At 59.3% G+C, this 18999-nt stretch overlaps 2 protein-coding genes across 3 annotated transcripts; one reads left to right on the top strand and one right to left on the bottom strand.

Annotated features, from left to right (window-relative positions):
- Positions 1-1667: 1667 nt before the first annotated feature.
- Positions 1668-5900, top strand: KRP23_2880 (Condensin complex subunit 1; the record flags this gene model as incomplete). Of its 2 annotated transcripts, none has more annotated exons than XM_067887664.1 (5): positions 1668-2330; positions 2416-2759; positions 2834-5176; positions 5261-5636; positions 5703-5900. In XM_067887664.1, the coding sequence occupies 5 exons, from the start codon at positions 1668-1670 to the stop codon at positions 5898-5900; spliced, it is 3924 nt and encodes a 1307-aa protein (XP_067750235.1). The 2 variants fall into 2 exon arrangements, with proteins under 2 accessions (XP_067750235.1, XP_067750234.1); XM_067887663.1 differs by having other exon boundaries at positions 5706-5900.
- Positions 5901-6025: 125 nt separating this feature from the next.
- On the bottom strand, positions 6026-8829 carry KRP23_2881 (Alpha,alpha-trehalose-phosphate synthase [UDP-forming] A; the record flags this gene model as incomplete). Its single annotated transcript, XM_067887665.1, has 5 exons — positions 6026-6373; positions 6466-6831; positions 6898-7143; positions 7217-7406; positions 7469-8829. 5 exons carry the CDS (start codon positions 8827-8829, stop codon positions 6026-6028), a joined length of 2511 nt encoding a protein of 836 aa, XP_067750236.1.
- Positions 8830-18999: the final 10170 nt, after the last annotated feature.

Here is an 18999-nt window from a genome sequence, read left to right on the forward strand (position 1 = left end):
GATCGCATCCAGTTGCTCTTCACCTCCATGAGTTCTAGGTATCGACCCAGAACTCGGTTGGCGGCCGGGGTGTCTCCGTTAAGAGGAGGCCGGCCGCCATTCGGCCGAGAATTCGCATCCTCGGCCATCGCCGGCGATCGGTGATCGTCGGACCCATCTTCGTCGTAACCGTTGGCTGGTTCGGGACCAGCCACTTCGTTCAACTCTTCGGTGAGGTTTCGCGCAAGCGACCTCACCCCTCCGCTGCATCCTGCAGATACTGCAGCGGCTTCCGAAAGCTCGGGCATAGCTGCCTTCTCTTCCAGGTCATCTTCTTCGTCATCTTCCTTGGCGTCAGAATAGTCCATCGGCTCATCAAAACTGTCCGAACGCTCGTTGATCGACGCCAACGTACTCGGCGTCGCGAACGACGAACCGGAACGCCCCGAACCCTCGGTACGCGTTCCACTTGACCTCGCCGGCGTTGCTGGTACCGCTGACTTCGCTTCTTTCGCCATCTTCTTTCTTCTTCTCTTCTTTCTTCCCTCGAATGCTCGTTAAGGTAAGAACCTATATGCAACCAAGACACACAGAAGGTCACACCAATCCCGGGTCACGGCACCAGTTGTCGTGTAGGAACACGCAGAAAATCTCACTACCGAACGGTATGAGTCCCACCAACAACACACGCTTCCCTCGCGAAAGGTCAGCGAACGTTGGATCAACACCTGAAGACCAGGAACGATCCCTTACACCGGGTTGGTTGTAAGCGCCTCTGTATACCAAGGTTGAGTTCGGTCAACCTTAAAACCCGCACTACTAGCCACGAGCGAGGGCTAGAATGCAATATTGCGCTTTCGCGCGAACCCCCGCAGTCCCTCAGAAGTAAGGGTACCGGCAGTCACGCCTAATACGGGTTTGCCGAGGGTAACCTCGGCGGGTAGTGAAATACACTTGGGAACACTCGGGCTCCACCAGTATATAGGGACCGACACTCTCCGTCGTCCCTAACTCTCGGCCACTCCTATCTCTTGGACTGACCAGCAACAAACTCTCGGTTCAATGTACCTCAAGCTCGCTGACAGGCATCCCACGCAGCCGAGCGTATCCAGACCCTAAGACAAGCTAGCTAGACTTACCGAAGACGGACTTGACCCTTGGTGGCTTGTGGGGAAGACTGCTGATTTATTTCTCTTATCCTACAGCTCTGGGAGCCTCTGTAGGTCATCATTTGGCTAGTCCTATATCTCTATACAAATATCAAGTGTAAACAGATCTCTGTGGGAAATCGTATAGCCGGCTCTACACAGCCGAGGGTACGACACGAAATGGGTACAAACGAGGCTTTTAACCTCGGCCGGGGTTTTATTAGGCCCAGCCGAGACCTCGGTCACTATTGTTCCTTGGTCACTATAGCGCGGGAAATGAGACCCGCCAATCGAGACACTCTGTCGCCGTTCACTGAAAGGTGCAACGTCCGCCGGACCTTGACAGTTCGACTCCAAACCCAACGCCACATAAGCAAATTCGCCGACGTTTTGACGGAATACCCCATATATAACTTACGTAAACAAAAGAATGTACAATCCGTTAACATTTGTGTACCACACTTATCAGTGAGGACTAGTATTCACGTGGTGTGGACCACCTATTTAAAATTTAAAGTTCGTGCGGAAAATCATATTATAATGGAGTTCCTGGTGCCGCTGCACGCAGCGGACTTGGAGCTGCCCAAGGCGGGGCGCTACCACGTGCAGAGCGTGCTGACGTTCGAGGGTGAGACGCCGGCCGAGCTCTCTGCGCGCGTGCAGCGGCTGGAGGACCATGTGCTGGGCAGTGACGCGGGCCTGGAACTGCTGCGCGCCGAGTGGCTGGACCTGACGTACAGCCTCGTGAAGAAGCTGCCGGGGCTCTCGGAGCCGCTGCGCATGCGCGTGGTGGAGGCGCTGGCAGCCTTCGTGGCCAACGCGACGGAGGGCGTGCTGGCCAGACGCCCTGGGAGCGACGCGGACGACGTGGCGCAGTATCGCAGCGCCTTCAAGGCGAGCGTCTACTTCCTCATCACGGCGCTCACGAGCGTCAGCAACGCGCAGCTGCAGGCAGACAAGGACGTGGTCAAGCACAAGCGCAAGGCAAGCGCCACGTCCGCCCTCAACCGCGTCAACTGGAGCAAAGTGGTGGAGGGCGCCATCCAGAAGCTCAGCCGCTCCGTGAGCCCTGCCACCTTCAGCATGTGGAACATGAACGTGCCCGAGGAGGAGTTCTCCATGCTCTACTGCAAGGCCGTGTTCGAGCTGCTGGGGAACGCGTCGCTCTGTCGGGGCAAGACGCTCAAGCCCAAGCTCTACCATGTGCGTGGATGAGTTGTTGTTGTTGTTTCTAGTGCTTTGCGACTGTAGAATTGACTGTGTATTTGCCATGCTGTTTTTTTGCTAGCTACTGGCCATGGGGCTGCAAAAGGCGCCCGCGATCCACATTTCCGTCGTGGCGTCACTCATCGACCTGATCTATACGCACGAGCATTTGAGCGCCTCCATCGCCGAACTCGTCGAGCTGCTGTACTTCAAGTACGCCAACGTGACGTTCGCGGCGGATCTCATCAATGAGATTGGCAAGATCTCGTCACGTGACGCGTCCAAGGACGTGGCTGGAACGAGAAACATCTCGATGTTCCTCTCGAGCTTGTCGACTCTCACCCCCGCGTTGATCATGGGCAACCTGAGTTTCGTGTTGGCGTTGTTGGACTCGGAAGCATATCAGCTCCGCAACGCTGCCGTCACGTGCGTGACGCAGATCTTGCTGTGGAACTTCCGCCAGAGCGGACACCAGGACCCTCAACCTCCTCTGCCGATAGCGCGGCATCCAAGAAGAAAATGCGGAAGCGGAAGAAAACTGACGGAGAGACAAAGAGCGATGGGTCTGAGAGTGAGGACAGTACTGCTGATGAGGATGCCAGCAGCAGCAGCGACTCGAATGACGAAGAAGACGCAGGCAAGACTAGCGCAGAAGCCCCACGTACATTCTCTCGTTCGACGAGGGACCAGCTCCTCACTGTGCTTGAAGATCGCACTCACGATGTCAACTCTTTCGCGCGAAGTCACGTGCTCAAGATGTGGGCGTTGCTGTGTGAGGAGGGCGCTCTACCGCTGCACATGCTGAAGAATGTGACGCTAATGGCAGTGGGTCGGTTGCAAGACAAGGCAGCTGTGGTTCGTCGTCATAGCATTCACTTGCTGTCGCTGCTATTGGAAAGAAACCCGTTCATGGGGAACTTGAACCGTGATTTCTACGCGAAAAAGCGGGACGAGTTGACGGAAGAAATGAAGAAGAAGCGCGACGAGGTGATTGCCGGCGCGGAGAAGGAAATGAGTGAAGCTTTGGGAGAAATCGCGATCCAGAACGGAGGAGACGCAGAGTCTTCCGCGCTCTCTCAACCAGCGATTTCTTCCGAAGAGCAAGCGGCGGCACTTGAAAAAGAATTGCAGACGACCGTGCGTCTGTTGAAGTTTTACCAGGACGCAATCGACTTTATTGATGAATTCGAGTTGCAAGCGCTGCCGTTGATGGCCCAGTTGCTGGGAAGCAAATCGATTTCGGATGTGCTGGAGGCTATCCAGTTTTTCGAGAAGGCGTATCGTTTCCATCTTGGCGCCGCTCAAACCGGGATCAAGAAAGTTTTGCCTCTCACGTGGCGATCTGACGTGTCCATTCAAGAGCAGCTGTCTAACACATTCGTGGCGCTTTTTATTCGCATTGACGAGGAAGACCCTGAACGGAATTCACCGCAATTGGTGGCAGAAAATTTGGTAAAGTTTCTGGATGAGTGCACGGTTGCTGAGTATACTTGCCTCGAACGGATTATGGGGGAGCTTCATCGCAGCCAGAAGGTGCCAATGGTGGTAATTAGCTCTCTTTGGGGGCTTGTGGATGTAACGGTGTACCCCATCTCGATTGTGAGCAATGCATTGGTACTGCTCAGCATGATCGCAAGTATTGATGATTCGATGTTGTTCTCCAACGATCGCCTCGGCCAAGTGCTTTCGATGGGTTTTGGCGACGTCGCGTGCAGCCCAGACTCCCGCTTTCGTGTTCTTGGAGCCGCTTGCCGGTTGGTACAATGCATTCAGCTGGAGCCGAAAAATGCAGCTGCGAGGAGCAGCAGTCAGACTCAGCGGCGCATACAGCGCTCGAATCTAGACGCGACCGAGCAGATTATTCTTTGCTTGCAACGTTTTCTTGCGCTGGATTTTGTCGGCGATGACACGATTGAGCTGGAGTGTTTGCATTCTACGTGGTTCGACATTGTGCAACAAGCGATCGAAGCCATCTTCTCCATCTGCGAGCGCCCTGAAGATGTGTGTGGCGATGTGATCAAGCATCTCTCTCTGCGTCTGTTTGAAAGCGAAACGAACGATGTGTCTCGTGTGGAGCTGGCGCACTTCTTCTTCGTGCTCGGGCACTCAGCAGTTAAAGTGGCCATCCACGTGGAAAAGCTAGCCGCGAAAGTGAAGAAAATGCGTTTCAATCGCAATTCTGCGGCAAAACCCGCTGACAACACCGCGTCTAACGGCGACGCCGAAGACGTAACAGCAATGGAGGATGAACTTGGTGTGGCTGCAGAGGTCGAGGCGGAGGAGGATACCTTCGTGAACAACGTTATCCAGAAGGAGATTGCTTGCCGCAATCTGTTAGGGCTGTACAGCCCGCTTATCATTCGTGTGCTCGTTGGAAAGGAGGAAGAGTTCAAGGGTGACGAGCTACTGACGGAGTGCGCGGTGGTAGCGCTCAGCAAGTTCATGGCTGTGTCAGAGGAGTTTTGTGAAAAGCACTTGCAGCTTCTGTTCACGATTCTGCAGAATTCCCCACAGCCTTCCGTGCGAGGTGACGTGATTATTGCGCTAGGAGATCTATCGTTCCGTTTCCCGAACTTGGTGGAGCCGTGGACGTCACACCTGTACAACCGGCTCCGTGATGTGAATCTCAACGTCCGCAAGAACACAATCGTTGTGCTCTCTCACCTCATTCTGAACGACATGATCAAGGTGAAAGGCCAGGTGAGCGAGATTGCTATTTCATTGGTTGACGAGAACGATGGCATTCGCAACCTTGCGAAGCTGTTCTTCTTTGAGCTGTCGAAAAAGGGCAACAACCCCATTTACAACATGCTTCCGGACGCGATCGGCCAGCTGTCTACAAGGTACGGGTGGTACTTTGGATTTTGCTGCAGGAGCAGAGGTCTTATGGGTGACTGACGTGTTGTGTGCGTCCTTGTGTTGTCTAGTGAGCTCGTATCCAATCCGGAATTCCAGACGATCACGCAATTCCTCATTCAGTTCATTGCGAAGGAAAAGCAGATCGAAAGTATCGTGGAAAAGTTGGCCCAGCGGTTTCCGACAGCCTCCAAGGCACAGCAGCAGCGCGATCTCGCGTACTGCTTGGCGCGTTTGCCGCATACAGAGAAGTCGCTTAAGTATCTGTACCAGAACCGTAAACTCTTCAGCGATGCACTTCACGATGCTGCTGTTGCCGACCACTTCACGTCCCTGGTTGCTAAAGCGCGGCGTGGAAACAGTGCACTGTCAGCCACAGCTGAGATGAAAGAAGCTATTGATACACTGGACCAGTTCGTGGTCGGGAAGAAGGAGGGCAAGGAGGAGGTACGCTGCCTCCATTGTTCGTGATCTGTCCGTTTGACTCACAACTTATCCGTTGCCTGTGGTTAGCAGGATGAAACTATGGACGGAGAGACTAAGGAACGCGTGTCGTCACCACAAGCCAAGGGCAGGGCAAAGCGCAAGGCTGTCGGGAAAGGCGCCAAGGCGACGCGAGCCATGCCCAAGAAGAGAGAGCGAGCCAAGCGAAGGACTCGTAAGCAGAAAGCAACCCGTGCCGTGAGTGACGATTCTTCAGAAGAAGAGTAGGTGGAGGAAGTACGTAAAAGTTGACGTCGTCGTGAATGAATCAAGCTCTGCGTGTTCGTCTGACAAGTTGCCGGCGGGGCAGCGGTCGTTTTTCACGTAGTGGCAACATGTTGCTCAGCAAATAGTTAGCCTGAGAGCGGCTGGCGGTCTCCAGCCAGCAGGCTCGTGCAGGCAGTCAGCACGCGTAGAACTTCGTCCGGGTCCTCCAGATAATATTGCGCGCGACTAACTTTCATGCCCACTGTGCAAGTGTAGCAGTTGCTACCCTGCACCACATCGAACATATCCTCGTCTGTGCGCTCGTCGCCGAGTGCGAGGATGAAATCGAAGTCCAGCGCCGTGAAGTACGGCGTCTCGCTTTCATATTCCAAGATCCGGCTCACGGCGCGGCCCTTGTTCACCCGCCACGGGCGGATCATCACGTACTTCTTAATGCGACACATCACCACGCCAACCGGCAAATCACGCAGCATCTGATCAAATGCAATTGCATATCCTTGGCCTGCTTCAGCCCGAAGGTGGGGTCGGCATCTCGAAAGTGCCACGTGTAGCAACAGTCCTTCACGTCCAGTAGGGAGCCAGGCGTCCGCTCTGTGAAATGCTCCAAAATGCTCTCCACTTCATCTCGCCACTCGAGCTCAACGTCGCTGAACATACATTGCCAAGGAGTTCTTTCAAGAAAACCATTTTCGCTGCCATTGGTGCCCATGACCGAAGAAGACGAACTGGCCAGCGGATCATCTTCCAGGAGGACGGTGCTCGGTAGTGATTCCGCTGCGTGCGGCGACTCGTCCGCCATAATATCTCCACTGCCTATCGTAATAGTACCAATACCATCGACGTCGAGCGTAGATGGGTGCTTGGAGGCTGGGCGGAACCAATAACCATGCTCCGCAGCAAGCCCCACGCGCGGCAAGTGGCCAAACCATTCCTGTCAAACACATATGAGTCGTTAGAGACAGCAGCACGCATTTCTGCTATTGAAACACCCATTTACCTGCAAGCGGCTTTTGTTCCGTCCGCTGATAATATAGACGGTGTTGTGCGGGTCTGCGGTCAGGTCTTCCAGACACGAGAGCAGCGCTGGAGAAGGATCAGCTAACTCTTCCATGCTTTGGTAGTTTACGAGCGTGCCGTCATAGTCCAGCAGAAACAAGCGTCGTTGGCTCCGTTCGTAGTAACCGAGCAGTTGGGCCGTGTCTAGCTTGTCTAAGCGATTGTACTCTTGCGCGGTAGCAGCAGCCTGCATCATTACCAAGCGGTGGGTGTTAGCAGTTGTTGTAGGTCCAATCGACAAAATGTATCAATCCGCTTACCTCGTTCAGCGCGGACATGATCCGCTGAGCCCATAGCGTCGAGGTGTATGTGTTGACATAGCGGGAAAGTTGGTGGTGGCGGATACGCTTCGTGGTCGTGCTCATGCGAAGGGCGGTGTCGACGCTTGCTGCGACTTGCTCAATGTGCATCGGGTTCACCAGCAGCGCGCCTTGAAAAGATGACGCACAGCTGATGACATTGTAGCACAAATTAGAGTCCATTAACCACGGTACGCTTCACAAGCCACGCACCCTGCAAATTCGCTGTAGACGAGCACGCCGTGACAGCTCTTCTTCTGGGCGGCAATGAACTCCATGGCCTGTAGATTGATACCTTCCTTGATGCTACTGACGATGGCCACGTCTGCGCAATTGTACAGCGCAACGAGCTGGTCGTGGTCGATAGACTGCTTCAGATAGCGCACAGGGCAGTATTCAGCTGTCCCAAAGCGCCCATTCAGGCGCCCCACAAGCTCGTTAATCTGGCGGCTGAGCAATCTGTACTGCGACGACGCCGTGCGCCCAGCATCGCGTACTACCACGTAGAGCACGACCTTGCCGCGGTACTCTGGGTAGTGCTGCAGCAAGTACTCCATGGCCTCGAGCATCTCGGGGATGCCCTTGCAAACGTCGAGCTTGTGCACGCCCACGATGATTTTCATGCCATCCTGCTGTCGCTTGAGCATCTCGACGTGGGCCTCCACCTTAGGCGTGAGCGCGTACTTGACGGGGTCGATGCCCATGGGGCAGATGCCCAGCGAGATGAGTCTCCCGTTGTACTCGACGCGACTGGGCGACGACTCGAGCCCGAGCATGCGTGTGCACACGTTGAGGAAGTGGCGCACGTAGTCAAAGTGGTTGAACACGACCAGGTCCGCGCCCAGCACGCCGTGCAGCAGCGCCTCGCGGACGGGCAGCATCTGGAAGAACTCCGAGGACGGGAAGGGGCAGTGGAAGTAGAAGCCGCACGTGACTTCCGGGAAGCGGCGGCGCAGCAGGCCGGGCAACGCCATGAGCTGGTAGTCGCACACGAGCACGAGGTCCCCGTCCTTGTAGATCTCCGACACGGCGTCGAGAAACTTCTGGTTGGCCGAGCAGTAGGCGTCGAACTTGTCGCCAAAGTGCTCGAGCAGGCGGCTGTCGGCGCGCTGCGGCAGCGAGTGGAAGAGCGGCCAGAGCACCACGTTGCAGAACTGGTTGTGGTACAGGTCCAGCGCCTCCGGGGACAGGAAGACCGGGTGGCACGCAAAGTCCGTCTCGAGGCGGCGCCGCACGCCGTCCTGGCTTGACTCGTCCACAGCCGCGCCCGGCCACGAGACCCAGCGCACGGCGTTGCGCTGTCCCAGGTGGTCGATGGCGCTCTTGAGCCCCGTGGAGGATGCCACGTACTGCCAGCCGCCGCCCTGGTCCGTCTTGACCATGCGCACGCAGCGCTGCAGACTGCACACGATGATCTTGTTACTGTCGCTGGCCATGGGGACGGGCCCCGCGATGCGCGAGCTGTAGCGCTGCGAGTCCTGGCGCACGGCCGCCAGTCGCCGGTGCAGGTCGTGCAGCTGGTCCAGCAGTGCGCTCTCGCCCAGCTCCGGCTCCACGTCTGTCGGCTCGAGCATCTCGACGCAAAACAGAAAGTGACAGATATTGGCTCGAAGGTAGTGAGCGCCGCTCTTGTAGAGAGACATCTCGCTATAGGAACCACTTCAAGTTGATGTATGTATTCATGGGGAAAATGTACGCAGAGTAATGCAAGCTACCTACACTTCAAGTCGCCGCCTACTGCCCGTCCACAATCGCCAGCAGCATGTCGCGGTACTCGCCGCTCGTGTCGCCGCGGATGCGCTTGCTCAGCTCCTTGCCGAACAGCTTCTTGTACGCAGTCTTGATCTGCGGCAGCAGGACGTGGTAGCGCACCACCGCCGCGCTGAGGCCGTACTCGTCCGTGCCCAGGCCCTTCATGGTGCTCTCGAAGAGCTCCGCCAAAAGCTCGAACGGCTCAAACGCCATACGGACGTGGTACAGGAGCGCCGCCTGGGCGTCACCCTTGAACTCGCCCTTGATAGCCTTGACGATGCTCGTCTTCTTGTACTTCTTCGAGTAGGCCGCGTCGATGTTGCGCAGATGCTGCGCAGGACTCGAAACAACGATCCGAATGAACGTCTCCTCTTCCGTGCCCCACTTTCCTTCGCCAGCCTTGTACAGCGCGTCAGCATCCGCAGCAGCCCTAGCACTCGTGTACACTGCGGGGTCGAAGCTCGGCAAGTCTCCCTGCATCGCGGCCATGACCACCTTCTTCAGGTCGCCGCTCAGCTCACCTCGCAGAACACTCACAAGATCCTCCCCGTAGAGCTCGCGGTACGTCTTTTTCAACATTGCGATCTCGGCGTTCGAGCGAGCCATCACCACCGGGTAGATCCACTCCTCTGTCGTGCCCAGGCCCTTCGTCGCCTTACGCAGAATCTCAGCTTCCACGTGCTCTAGCGGACTCGCCAGCATCTTCAGCAGAATGCCGTAGTCGCTCGTGCTCTTCACCCACACCGTCAAGCTCTGTTTGTACAGGATGCGGTAGCGCCACCAGATCAGATAGCGCTGCTCGGCCGTCTTGGGTACAAGAATCGAAGCTAGAGCCTTCTCATCCGTCTCGGCACCGGAGCACTTCGCCTTAATTTCCTCGACCACAGAATCAATATCGCCGTACAGAGTCAACGAGGCACCTCCAGCAATATCATGCGAGCTCTGTGCATACAGGTTTCCAAACCCAACGGATCGAACAATCGTACTCGAGAACGTCGTCACTGCAGACACATTCTTCTGGGCAGTCGCACCACTCGATGAAATGCTCGCCTTCTCCTCCACCGACGTGCTCACGCCGACGGCTGCACGGCTCACAACAGCACTCGAGCCACTCACAGCAGTGCTACTCACAGCAGTGCCACTCATAGTGGCGTCACCCGCAGCAATGCTCGCCGATCCAGACGCAGACGCGCCGAACTCCACCTCGGCCGCGTCAAACACCGACAGAAGAAGCTGGCAGTACTCGCCGCTCACCACGCTCTGGATACGCGAGCGCAGCTCCTGGCGGTACAAGCGCATGTACACGATACGAATGCGCACAAGCAGCCCGTAGTAACGCACCACCCAAGCACTCAGTCCGTAGGCGCTCTTGCCAGCGCCCTTCAGCGTCGTCTCGAACAGCTCCGCGAGCAGCTCCACCGGCTCCACCACCGAGCGCACCAAGAACAGCAGAGCACGCTTGGCATCGCCAGAGAACTCCGCCGTAACCGCGCTTACGAGGTCCGTCTTGTACTTCGCCACGTACGCACGGTTGATACTGCGCAGGTGCTCCGCAGGACTCAGCACCAGGATGTTGATGAACGTCGTCTCGTCCGTGCCCACGCGACCTTCGCCAGCCTTGTACAAGACGTCCGCGTCGGCAGCAGCCTTCGCGCTCGTGTGCACAGAGGCGTCGAAGTCGGCCACCTCGCCGCGAATGGCGGTCAGGATCACCTTCTTCAGGTCGCCGCTCAGCTCACCTCGCAGAATCTGCACCAGGTCATCGCCGTACTTCTCCTGGAACGTCTTCTTCAGCAGCGCAATCTCAGCGTTCGAGCGAGCCATCACCACCGGGTAGATCCACTCCTCTGTCGTGCCCAGGCCCTTCGTCGCCTTACGCAGAATCTCAGCTTCCACGTGCTCTAGCGGACTCGCCAGCATCTTCAGCAGAATGCCGTAGTCGCTCGTGCTCTTCACCCACACCGTCAAGCTCTGTTTGTACAGGATGCGGTAGCGCCACCAGATCAGGTAGCGCTGCTCGGCAGTCTTTGACAGCAGCAGAGACGCCAGGGCGGTCTCGTCTGAAGCCGCACCGGTGCACACGCGCTGGATCTCCTGCGCAGCCGCGTCGATGTCGGCAGAGAACGTCATCGACTCGACGCTGGAGCCCTCACGGGCGTAGCGCGCGTACAGGCTGCTCATCGCCGCGGTGCCGGCAGCAACCAGCGCAGCAGAACTCTCCCCGCCGCTCTCGGCCGACCTCACCGTCACCGAGCCAGCAGAAGCGCGCTCCGTCTCACTTGCGCTGACACCAGCACCACTCGATGAAATGCTCGCCTTCTCCTCCACCGACGTGCTCACGCCGACGGCTGCACGGCTCACAACAGCACTCGAGCCACTCACAGCAGTGCTACTCACAGCAGTGCCACTCATAGTGGCGTCACCCGCAGCAATGCTCGCCGATCCAGACGCAGACGCGCCGAACTCCACCTCGGCCGCGTCAAACACCGACAGAAGAAGCTGGCAGTACTCGCCGCTCACCACGCTCTGGATACGCGAGCGCAGCTCCTGGCGGTACAAGCGCATGTACACGATACGAATGCGCACAAGCAGCCCGTAGTAACGCACCACCCAAGCACTCAGTCCGTAGGCGCTCTTGCCAGCGCCCTTCAGCGTCGTCTCGAACAGCTCCGCGAGCAGCTCCACCGGCTCCACCACCGAGCGCACCAAGAACAGCAGAGCACGCTTGGCATCGCCAGAGAACTCCGCCGTAACCGCGCTTACGAGGTCCGTCTTGTACTTCGCCACGTACGCACGGTTGATACTGCGCAGGTGCTCCGCAGGACTCAGCACCAGGATGTTGATGAACGTCGTCTCGTCCGTGCCCACGCGACCTTCGCCAGCCTTGTACAAGACGTCCGCGTCGGCAGCAGCCTTCGCGCTCGTGTGCACAGAGGCGTCGAAGTCGGCCACCTCGCCGCGAATGGCGGTCAGGATCACCTTCTTCAGGTCGCCGCTCAGCTCACCTCGCAGAATCTGCACCAGGTCATCGCCGTACTTCTCCTGGAACGTCTTCTTCAGCAGCGCAATCTCAGCGTTCGAGCGAGCCATCACCACCGGGTAGATCCACTCCTCTGTCGTGCCCAGGCCCTTCGTCGCCTTACGCAGAATCTCAGCTTCCACGTGCTCTAGCGGACTCGCCAGCATCTTCAGCAGAATGCCGTAGTCGCTCGTGCTCTTCACCCACACCGTCAAGCTCTGTTTGTACAGGATGCGGTAGCGCCACCAGATCAGGTAGCGCTGCTCGGCAGTCTTTGACAGCAGCAGAGACGCCAGGGCGGTCTCGTCTGAAGCCGCACCGGTGCACACGCGCTGGATCTCCTGCGCAGCCGCGTCGATGTCGGCAGAGAACGTCATCGACTCGACGCTGGAGCCCTCACGGGCGTAGCGCGCGTACAGGCTGCTCATCGCCGCGGTGCCGGCAGCAACCAGCGCAGCAGAACTCTCCCCGCCGCTCTCGGCCGACCTCACCGTCACCGAGCCAGCAGAAGCGCGCTCCGTCTCACTTGCGCTCACACCAGCACCACTCGATGAAATGCTCGCCTTCTCCTCCACCGACGTGCTCACGCCGACGGCTGCACGGCTCACAACAGCACTCGAGCCACTCACAGCAGTGCTACTCACAGCAGTGCCACTCATAGTGGCGTCACCCGCAGCAATGCTCGCCGATCCAGACGCAGACGCGCCGAACTCCACCTCGGCCGCGTCAAACACCGACAGAAGAAGCTGGCAGTACTCGCCGCTCACCACGCTCTGGATACGCGAGCGCAGCTCCTGGCGGTACAAGCGCATGTACACGATACGAATGCGCACAAGCAGCCCGTAGTAACGCACCACCCAAGCACTCAGTCCGTAGGCGCTCTTGCCAGCGCCCTTCAGCGTCGTCTCGAACAGCTCCGCGAGCAGCTCCACCGGCTCCACCACCGAGCGCACCAAGAACAGCAGAGCACGCTTGGCATCGCCAGAGAACTCCGCCGTAACCGCGCTTACGAGGTCCGTCTTGTACTTCGCCACGTACGCACGGTTGATACTGCGCAGGTGCTCCGCAGGACTCAGCACCAGGATGTTGATGAACGTCGTCTCGTCCGTGCCCACGCGACCTTCGCCAGCCTTGTACAAGACGTCCGCGTCGGCAGCAGCCTTCGCGCTCGTGTGCACAGAGGCGTCGAAGTCGGCCACCTCGCCGCGAATGGCGGTCAGGATCACCTTCTTCAGGTCGCCGCTCAGCTCACCTCGCAGAATCTGCACCAGGTCATCGCCGTACTTCTCCTGGAACGTCTTCTTCAGCAGCGCAATCTCAGCGTTCGAGCGAGCCATCACCACCGGGTAGATCCACTCCTCTGTCGTGCCCAGGCCCTTCGTCGCCTTACGCAGAATCTCAGCTTCCACGTGCTCTAGCGGACTCGCCAGCATCTTCAGCAGAATGCCGTAGTCGCTCGTGCTCTTCACCCACACCGTCAAGCTCTGTTTGTACAGGATGCGGTAGCGCCACCAGATCAGGTAGCGCTGCTCGGCAGTCTTTGACAGCAGCAGAGACGCCAGGGCGGTCTCGTCTGAAGCCGCACCGGTGCACACGCGCTGGATCTCCTGCGCAGCCGCGTCGATGTCGGCAGAGAACGTCATCGACTCGACGCTGGAGCCCTCACGGGCGTAGCGCGCGTACAGGCTGCTCATCGCCGCGGTGCCGGCAGCAACCAGCGCAGCAGAACTCTCCCCGCCGCTCTCGGCCGACCTCACCGTCACCGAGCCAGCAGAAGCGCGCTCCGTCTCACTTGCGCTCACACCAGCACCACTCGATGAAATGCTCGCCTTCTCCTCCACCGACGTGCTCACGCCGACGGCTGCACGGCTCACAACAGCACTCGAGCCACTCACAGCAGTGCTACTCACAGCAGTGCCACTCATAGTGGCGTCACCCGCAGCAATGCTCGCCGATCCAGACGCAGACGCGCCGAACTCCACCTCGGCCGCGTCAAACACCGACAGAAGAAGCTGGCAGTACTCGCCGCTCACCACGCTCTGGATACGCGAGCGCAGCTCCTGGCGGTACAAGCGCATGTACACGATACGAATGCGCACAAGCAGCCCGTAGTAACGCACCACCCAAGCACTCAGTCCGTAGGCGCTCTTGCCAGCGCCCTTCAGCGTCGTCTCGAACAGCTCCGCGAGCAGCTCCACCGGCTCCACCACCGAGCGCACCAAGAACAGCAGAGCACGCTTGGCATCGCCAGAGAACTCCGCCGTAACCGCGCTTACGAGGTCCGTCTTGTACTTCGCCACGTACGCACGGTTGATACTGCGCAGGTGCTCCGCAGGACTCAGCACCAGGATGTTGATGAACGTCGTCTCGTCCGTGCCCACGCGACCTTCGCCAGCCTTGTACAAGACGTCCGCGTCGGCAGCAGCCTTCGCGCTCGTGTGCACAGAGGCGTCGAAGTCGGCCACCTCGCCGCGAATGGCGGTCAGGATCACCTTCTTCAGGTCGCCGCTCAGCTCACCTCGCAGAATCTGCACCAGGTCATCGCCGTACTTCTCCTGGAACGTCTTCTTCAGCAGCGCAATCTCAGCGTTCGAGCGAGCCATCACCACCGGGTAGATCCACTCCTCTGTCGTGCCCAGGCCCTTCGTCGCCTTACGCAGAATCTCAGCTTCCACGTGCTCTAGCGGACTCGCCAGCATCTTCAGCAGAATGCCGTAGTCGCTCGTGCTCTTCACCCACACCGTCAAGCTCTGTTTGTACAGGATGCGGTAGCGCCACCAGATCAGGTAGCGCTGCTCGGCAGTCTTTGACAGCAGCAGAGACGCCAGGGCGGTCTCGTCTGAAGCCGCACCGGTGCACACGCGCTGGATCTCCTGCGCAGCCGCGTCGATGTCGGCAGAGAACGTCATCGACTCGACGCTGGAGCCCTCACGGGCGTAGCGCGCGTACAGGCTGCTCATCGCCGCGGTGCCGGCAGCAACCAGCGCAGCAGAACTCTCCCCGCCGCTCTCGGCCGACCTCACCGTCACCGAGCCAGCAGAAGCGCGCTCCGTCTCACTTGCGCTCACACCAGCACCACTCGATGAAATGCTCGCCTTCTCCTCCACCGACGTGCTCACGCCGACGGCTGCACGGCTCACAACAGCACTCGAGCCACTCACAGCAGTGCTACTCACAGCAGTGCCACTCATAGTGGCGTCACCCGCAGCAATGCTCGCCGATCCAGACGCAGACGCGCCGAACTCCACCTCGGCCGCGTCAAACACCGACAGAAGAAGCTGGCAGTACTCGCCGCTCACCACGCTCTGGATACGCGAGCGCAGCTCCTGGCGGTACAAGCGCATGTACACGATACGAATGCGCACAAGCAGCCCGTAGTAACGCACCACCCAAGCACTCAGTCCGTAGGCGCTCTTGCCAGCGCCCTTCAGCGTCGTCTCGAACAGCTCCGCGAGCAGCTCCACCGGCTCCACCACCGAGCGCACCAAGAACAGCAGAGCACGCTTGGCATCGCCAGAGAACTCCGCCGTAACCGCGCTTACGAGGTCCGTCTTGTACTTCGCCACGTACGCACGGTTGATACTGCGCAGGTGCTCCGCAGGACTCAGCACCAGGATGTTGATGAACGTCGTCTCGTCCGTGCCCACGCGACCTTCGCCAGCCTTGTACAAGACGTCCGCGTCGGCAGCAGCCTTCGCGCTCGTGTGCACAGAGGCGTCGAAGTCGGCCACCTCGCCGCGAATGGCGGTCAGGATCACCTTCTTCAGGTCGCCGCTCAGCTCACCTCGCAGAATCTGCACCAGGTCATCGCCGTACTTCTCCTGGAACGTCTTCTTCAGCAGCGCAATCTCAGCGTTCGAGCGAGCCATCACCACCGGGTAGATCCACTCCTCTGTCGTGCCCAGGCCCTTCGTCGCCTTACGCAGAATCTCAGCTTCCACGTGCTCTAGCGGACTCGCCAGCATCTTCAGCAGAATGCCGTAGTCGCTCGTGCTCTTCACCCACACCGTCAAGCTCTGTTTGTACAGGATGCGGTAGCGCCACCAGATCAGGTAGCGCTGCTCGGCAGTCTTTGACAGCAGCAGAGACGCCAGGGCGGTCTCGTCTGAAGCCGCACCGGTGCACACGCGCTGGATCTCCTGCGCAGCCGCGTCGATGTCGGCAGAGAACGTCATCGACTCGACGCTGGAGCCCTCACGGGCGTAGCGCGCGTACAGGCTGCTCATCGCCGCGGTGCCGGCAGCAACCAGCGCAGCAGAACTCTCCCCGCCGCTCTCGGCCGACCTCACCGTCACCGAGCCAGCAGAAGCGCGCTCCGTCTCACTTGCGCTCACACCAGCACCACTCGATGAAATGCTCGCCTTCTCCTCCACCGACGTGCTCACGCCGACGGCTGCACGGCTCACAACAGCACTCGAGCCACTCACAGCAGTGCTACTCACAGCAGTGCCACTCATAGTGGCGTCACCCGCAGCAATGCTCGCCGATCCAGACGCAGACGCGCCGAACTCCACCTCGGCCGCGTCAAACACCGACAGAAGAAGCTGGCAGTACTCGCCGCTCACCACGCTCTGGATACGCGAGCGCAGCTCCTGGCGGTACAAGCGCATGTACACGATACGAATGCGCACAAGCAGCCCGTAGTAACGCACCACCCAAGCACTCAGTCCGTAGGCGCTCTTGCCAGCGCCCTTCAGCGTCGTCTCGAACAGCTCCGCGAGCAGCTCCACCGGCTCCACCACCGAGCGCACCAAGAACAGCAGAGCACGCTTGGCATCGCCAGAGAACTCCGCCGTAACCGCGCTTACGAGGTCCGTCTTGTACTTCGCCACGTACGCACGGTTGATACTGCGCAGGTGCTCCGCAGGACTCAGCACCAGGATGTTGATGAACGTCGTCTCGTCCGTGCCCACGCGACCTTCGCCAGCCTTGTACAAGACGTCCGCGTCGGCAGCAGCCTTCGCGCTCGTGTGCACAGAGGCGTCGAAGTCGGCCACCTCGCCGCGAATGGCGGTCAGGATCACCTTCTTCAGGTCGCCGCTCAGCTCACCTCGCAGAATCTGCACCAGGTCATCGCCGTACTTCTCCTGGAACGTCTTCTTCAGCAGCGCAATCTCAGCGTTCGAGCGAGCCATCACCACCGGGTAGATCCACTCCTCTGTCGTGCCCAGGCCCTTCGTCGCCTTACGCAGAATCTCAGCTTCCACGTGCTCTAGCGGACTCGCCAGCATCTTCAGCAGAATGCCGTAGTCGCTCGTGCTCTTCACCCACACCGTCAAGCTCTGTTTGTACAGGATGCGGTAGCGCCACCAGATCAGGTAGCGCTGCTCGGCAGTCTTTGACAGCAGCAGAGACGCCAGGGCGGTCTCGTCTGAAGCCGCACCGGTGCACACGCGCTGGATCTCCTGCGCAGCCGCGTCGATGTCGGCAGAGAACGTCATCGACTCGACGCTGGAGCCCTCACGGGCGTAGCGCGCGTACAGGCTGCTCATCGCCGCGGTGCCGGCAGCAACCAGCGCAGCAGAACTCTCCCCGCCGCTCTCGGCCGACCTCACCGTCACCGAGCCAGCAGAAGCGCGCTCCGTCTCACTTGCGCTCACACCAGCACCACTCGATGAAATGCTCGCCTTCTCCTCCACCGACGTGCTCACGCCGACGGCTGCACGGCTCACAACAGCACTCGAGCCACTCACAGCAGTGCTACTCACAGCAGTGCCACTCATAGTGGCGTCACCCGCAGCAATGCTCGCCGATCCAGACGCAGACGCGCCGAACTCCACCTCGGCCGCGTCAAACACCGACAGAAGAAGCTGGCAGTACTCGCCGCTCACCACGCTCTGGATACGCGAGCGCAGCTCCTGGCGGTACAAGCGCATGTACACGATACGAATGCGCACAAGCAGCCCGTAGTAACGCACCACCCAAGCACTCAGTCCGTAGGCGCTCTTGCCAGCGCCCTTCAGCGTCGTCTCGAACAGCTCCGCGAGCAGCTCCACCGGCTCCACCACCGAGCGCACCAAGAACAGCAGAGCACGCTTGGCATCGCCAGAGAACTCCGCCGTAACCGCGCTTACGAGGTCCGTCTTGTACTTCGCCACGTACGCACGGTTGATACTGCGCAGGTGCTCCGCAGGACTCAGCACCAGGATGTTGATGAACGTCGTCTCGTCCGTGCCCACGCGACCTTCGCCAGCCTTGTACAAGACGTCCGCGTCGGCAGCAGCCTTCGCGCTCGTGTGCACAGAGGCGTCGAAGTCGGCCACCTCGCCGCGAATGGCGGTCAGGATCACCTTCTTCAGGTCGCCGCTCAGCTCACCTCGCAGAATCTGCACCAGGTCATCGCCGTACTTCTCCTGGAACGTCTTCTTCAGCAGCGCAATCTCAGCGTTCGAGCGAGCCATCACCACCGGGTAGATCCACTCCTCTGTCGTGCCCAGGCCCTTCGTCGCCTTACGCAGAATCTCAGCTTCCACGTGCTCTAGCGGACTCGCCAGCATCTTCAGCAGAATGCCGTAGTCGCTCGTGTTCTTCACCCACACCGTCAAGCTCTGTTTGTACAGGATGCGGTAGCGCCACCAGATCAGGTAGCGCTGCTCGGCAGTCTTTGACAGCAGCAGAGACGCCAGGGCGGTCTCGTCTGAAGCCGCACCGGTGCACACGCGCTGGATCTCCTGCGCAGCCGCGTCGATGTCGGCAGAGAACGTCATCGACTCGACGCTGGAGCCCTCACGGGCGTAGCGCGCGTACAGGCTGCTCATCGCCGCGGTGCCGGCAGCAACCAGCGCAGCAGAACTCTCCCCGCCGCTCTCGGCCGACCTCACCGTCACCGAGCCAGCAGAAGCGCGCTCCGTCTCACTTGCGCTCACACCAGCACCACTCGATGAAATGCTCGCCTTCTCCTCCACCGACGTGCTCACGCCGACGGCTGCACGGCTCACAACAGCACTCGAGCCACTCACAGCAGTGCTACTCA

Source organism: Phytophthora ramorum (genome assembly GCF_020800215.1).
Source record: "Phytophthora ramorum isolate Pr-102 chromosome Unknown Phyram_PR-102_s0002, whole genome shotgun sequence".
In the NCBI taxonomy this organism is placed as follows: domain Eukaryota; phylum Oomycota; class Peronosporomycetes; order Peronosporales; family Peronosporaceae; genus Phytophthora; species Phytophthora ramorum.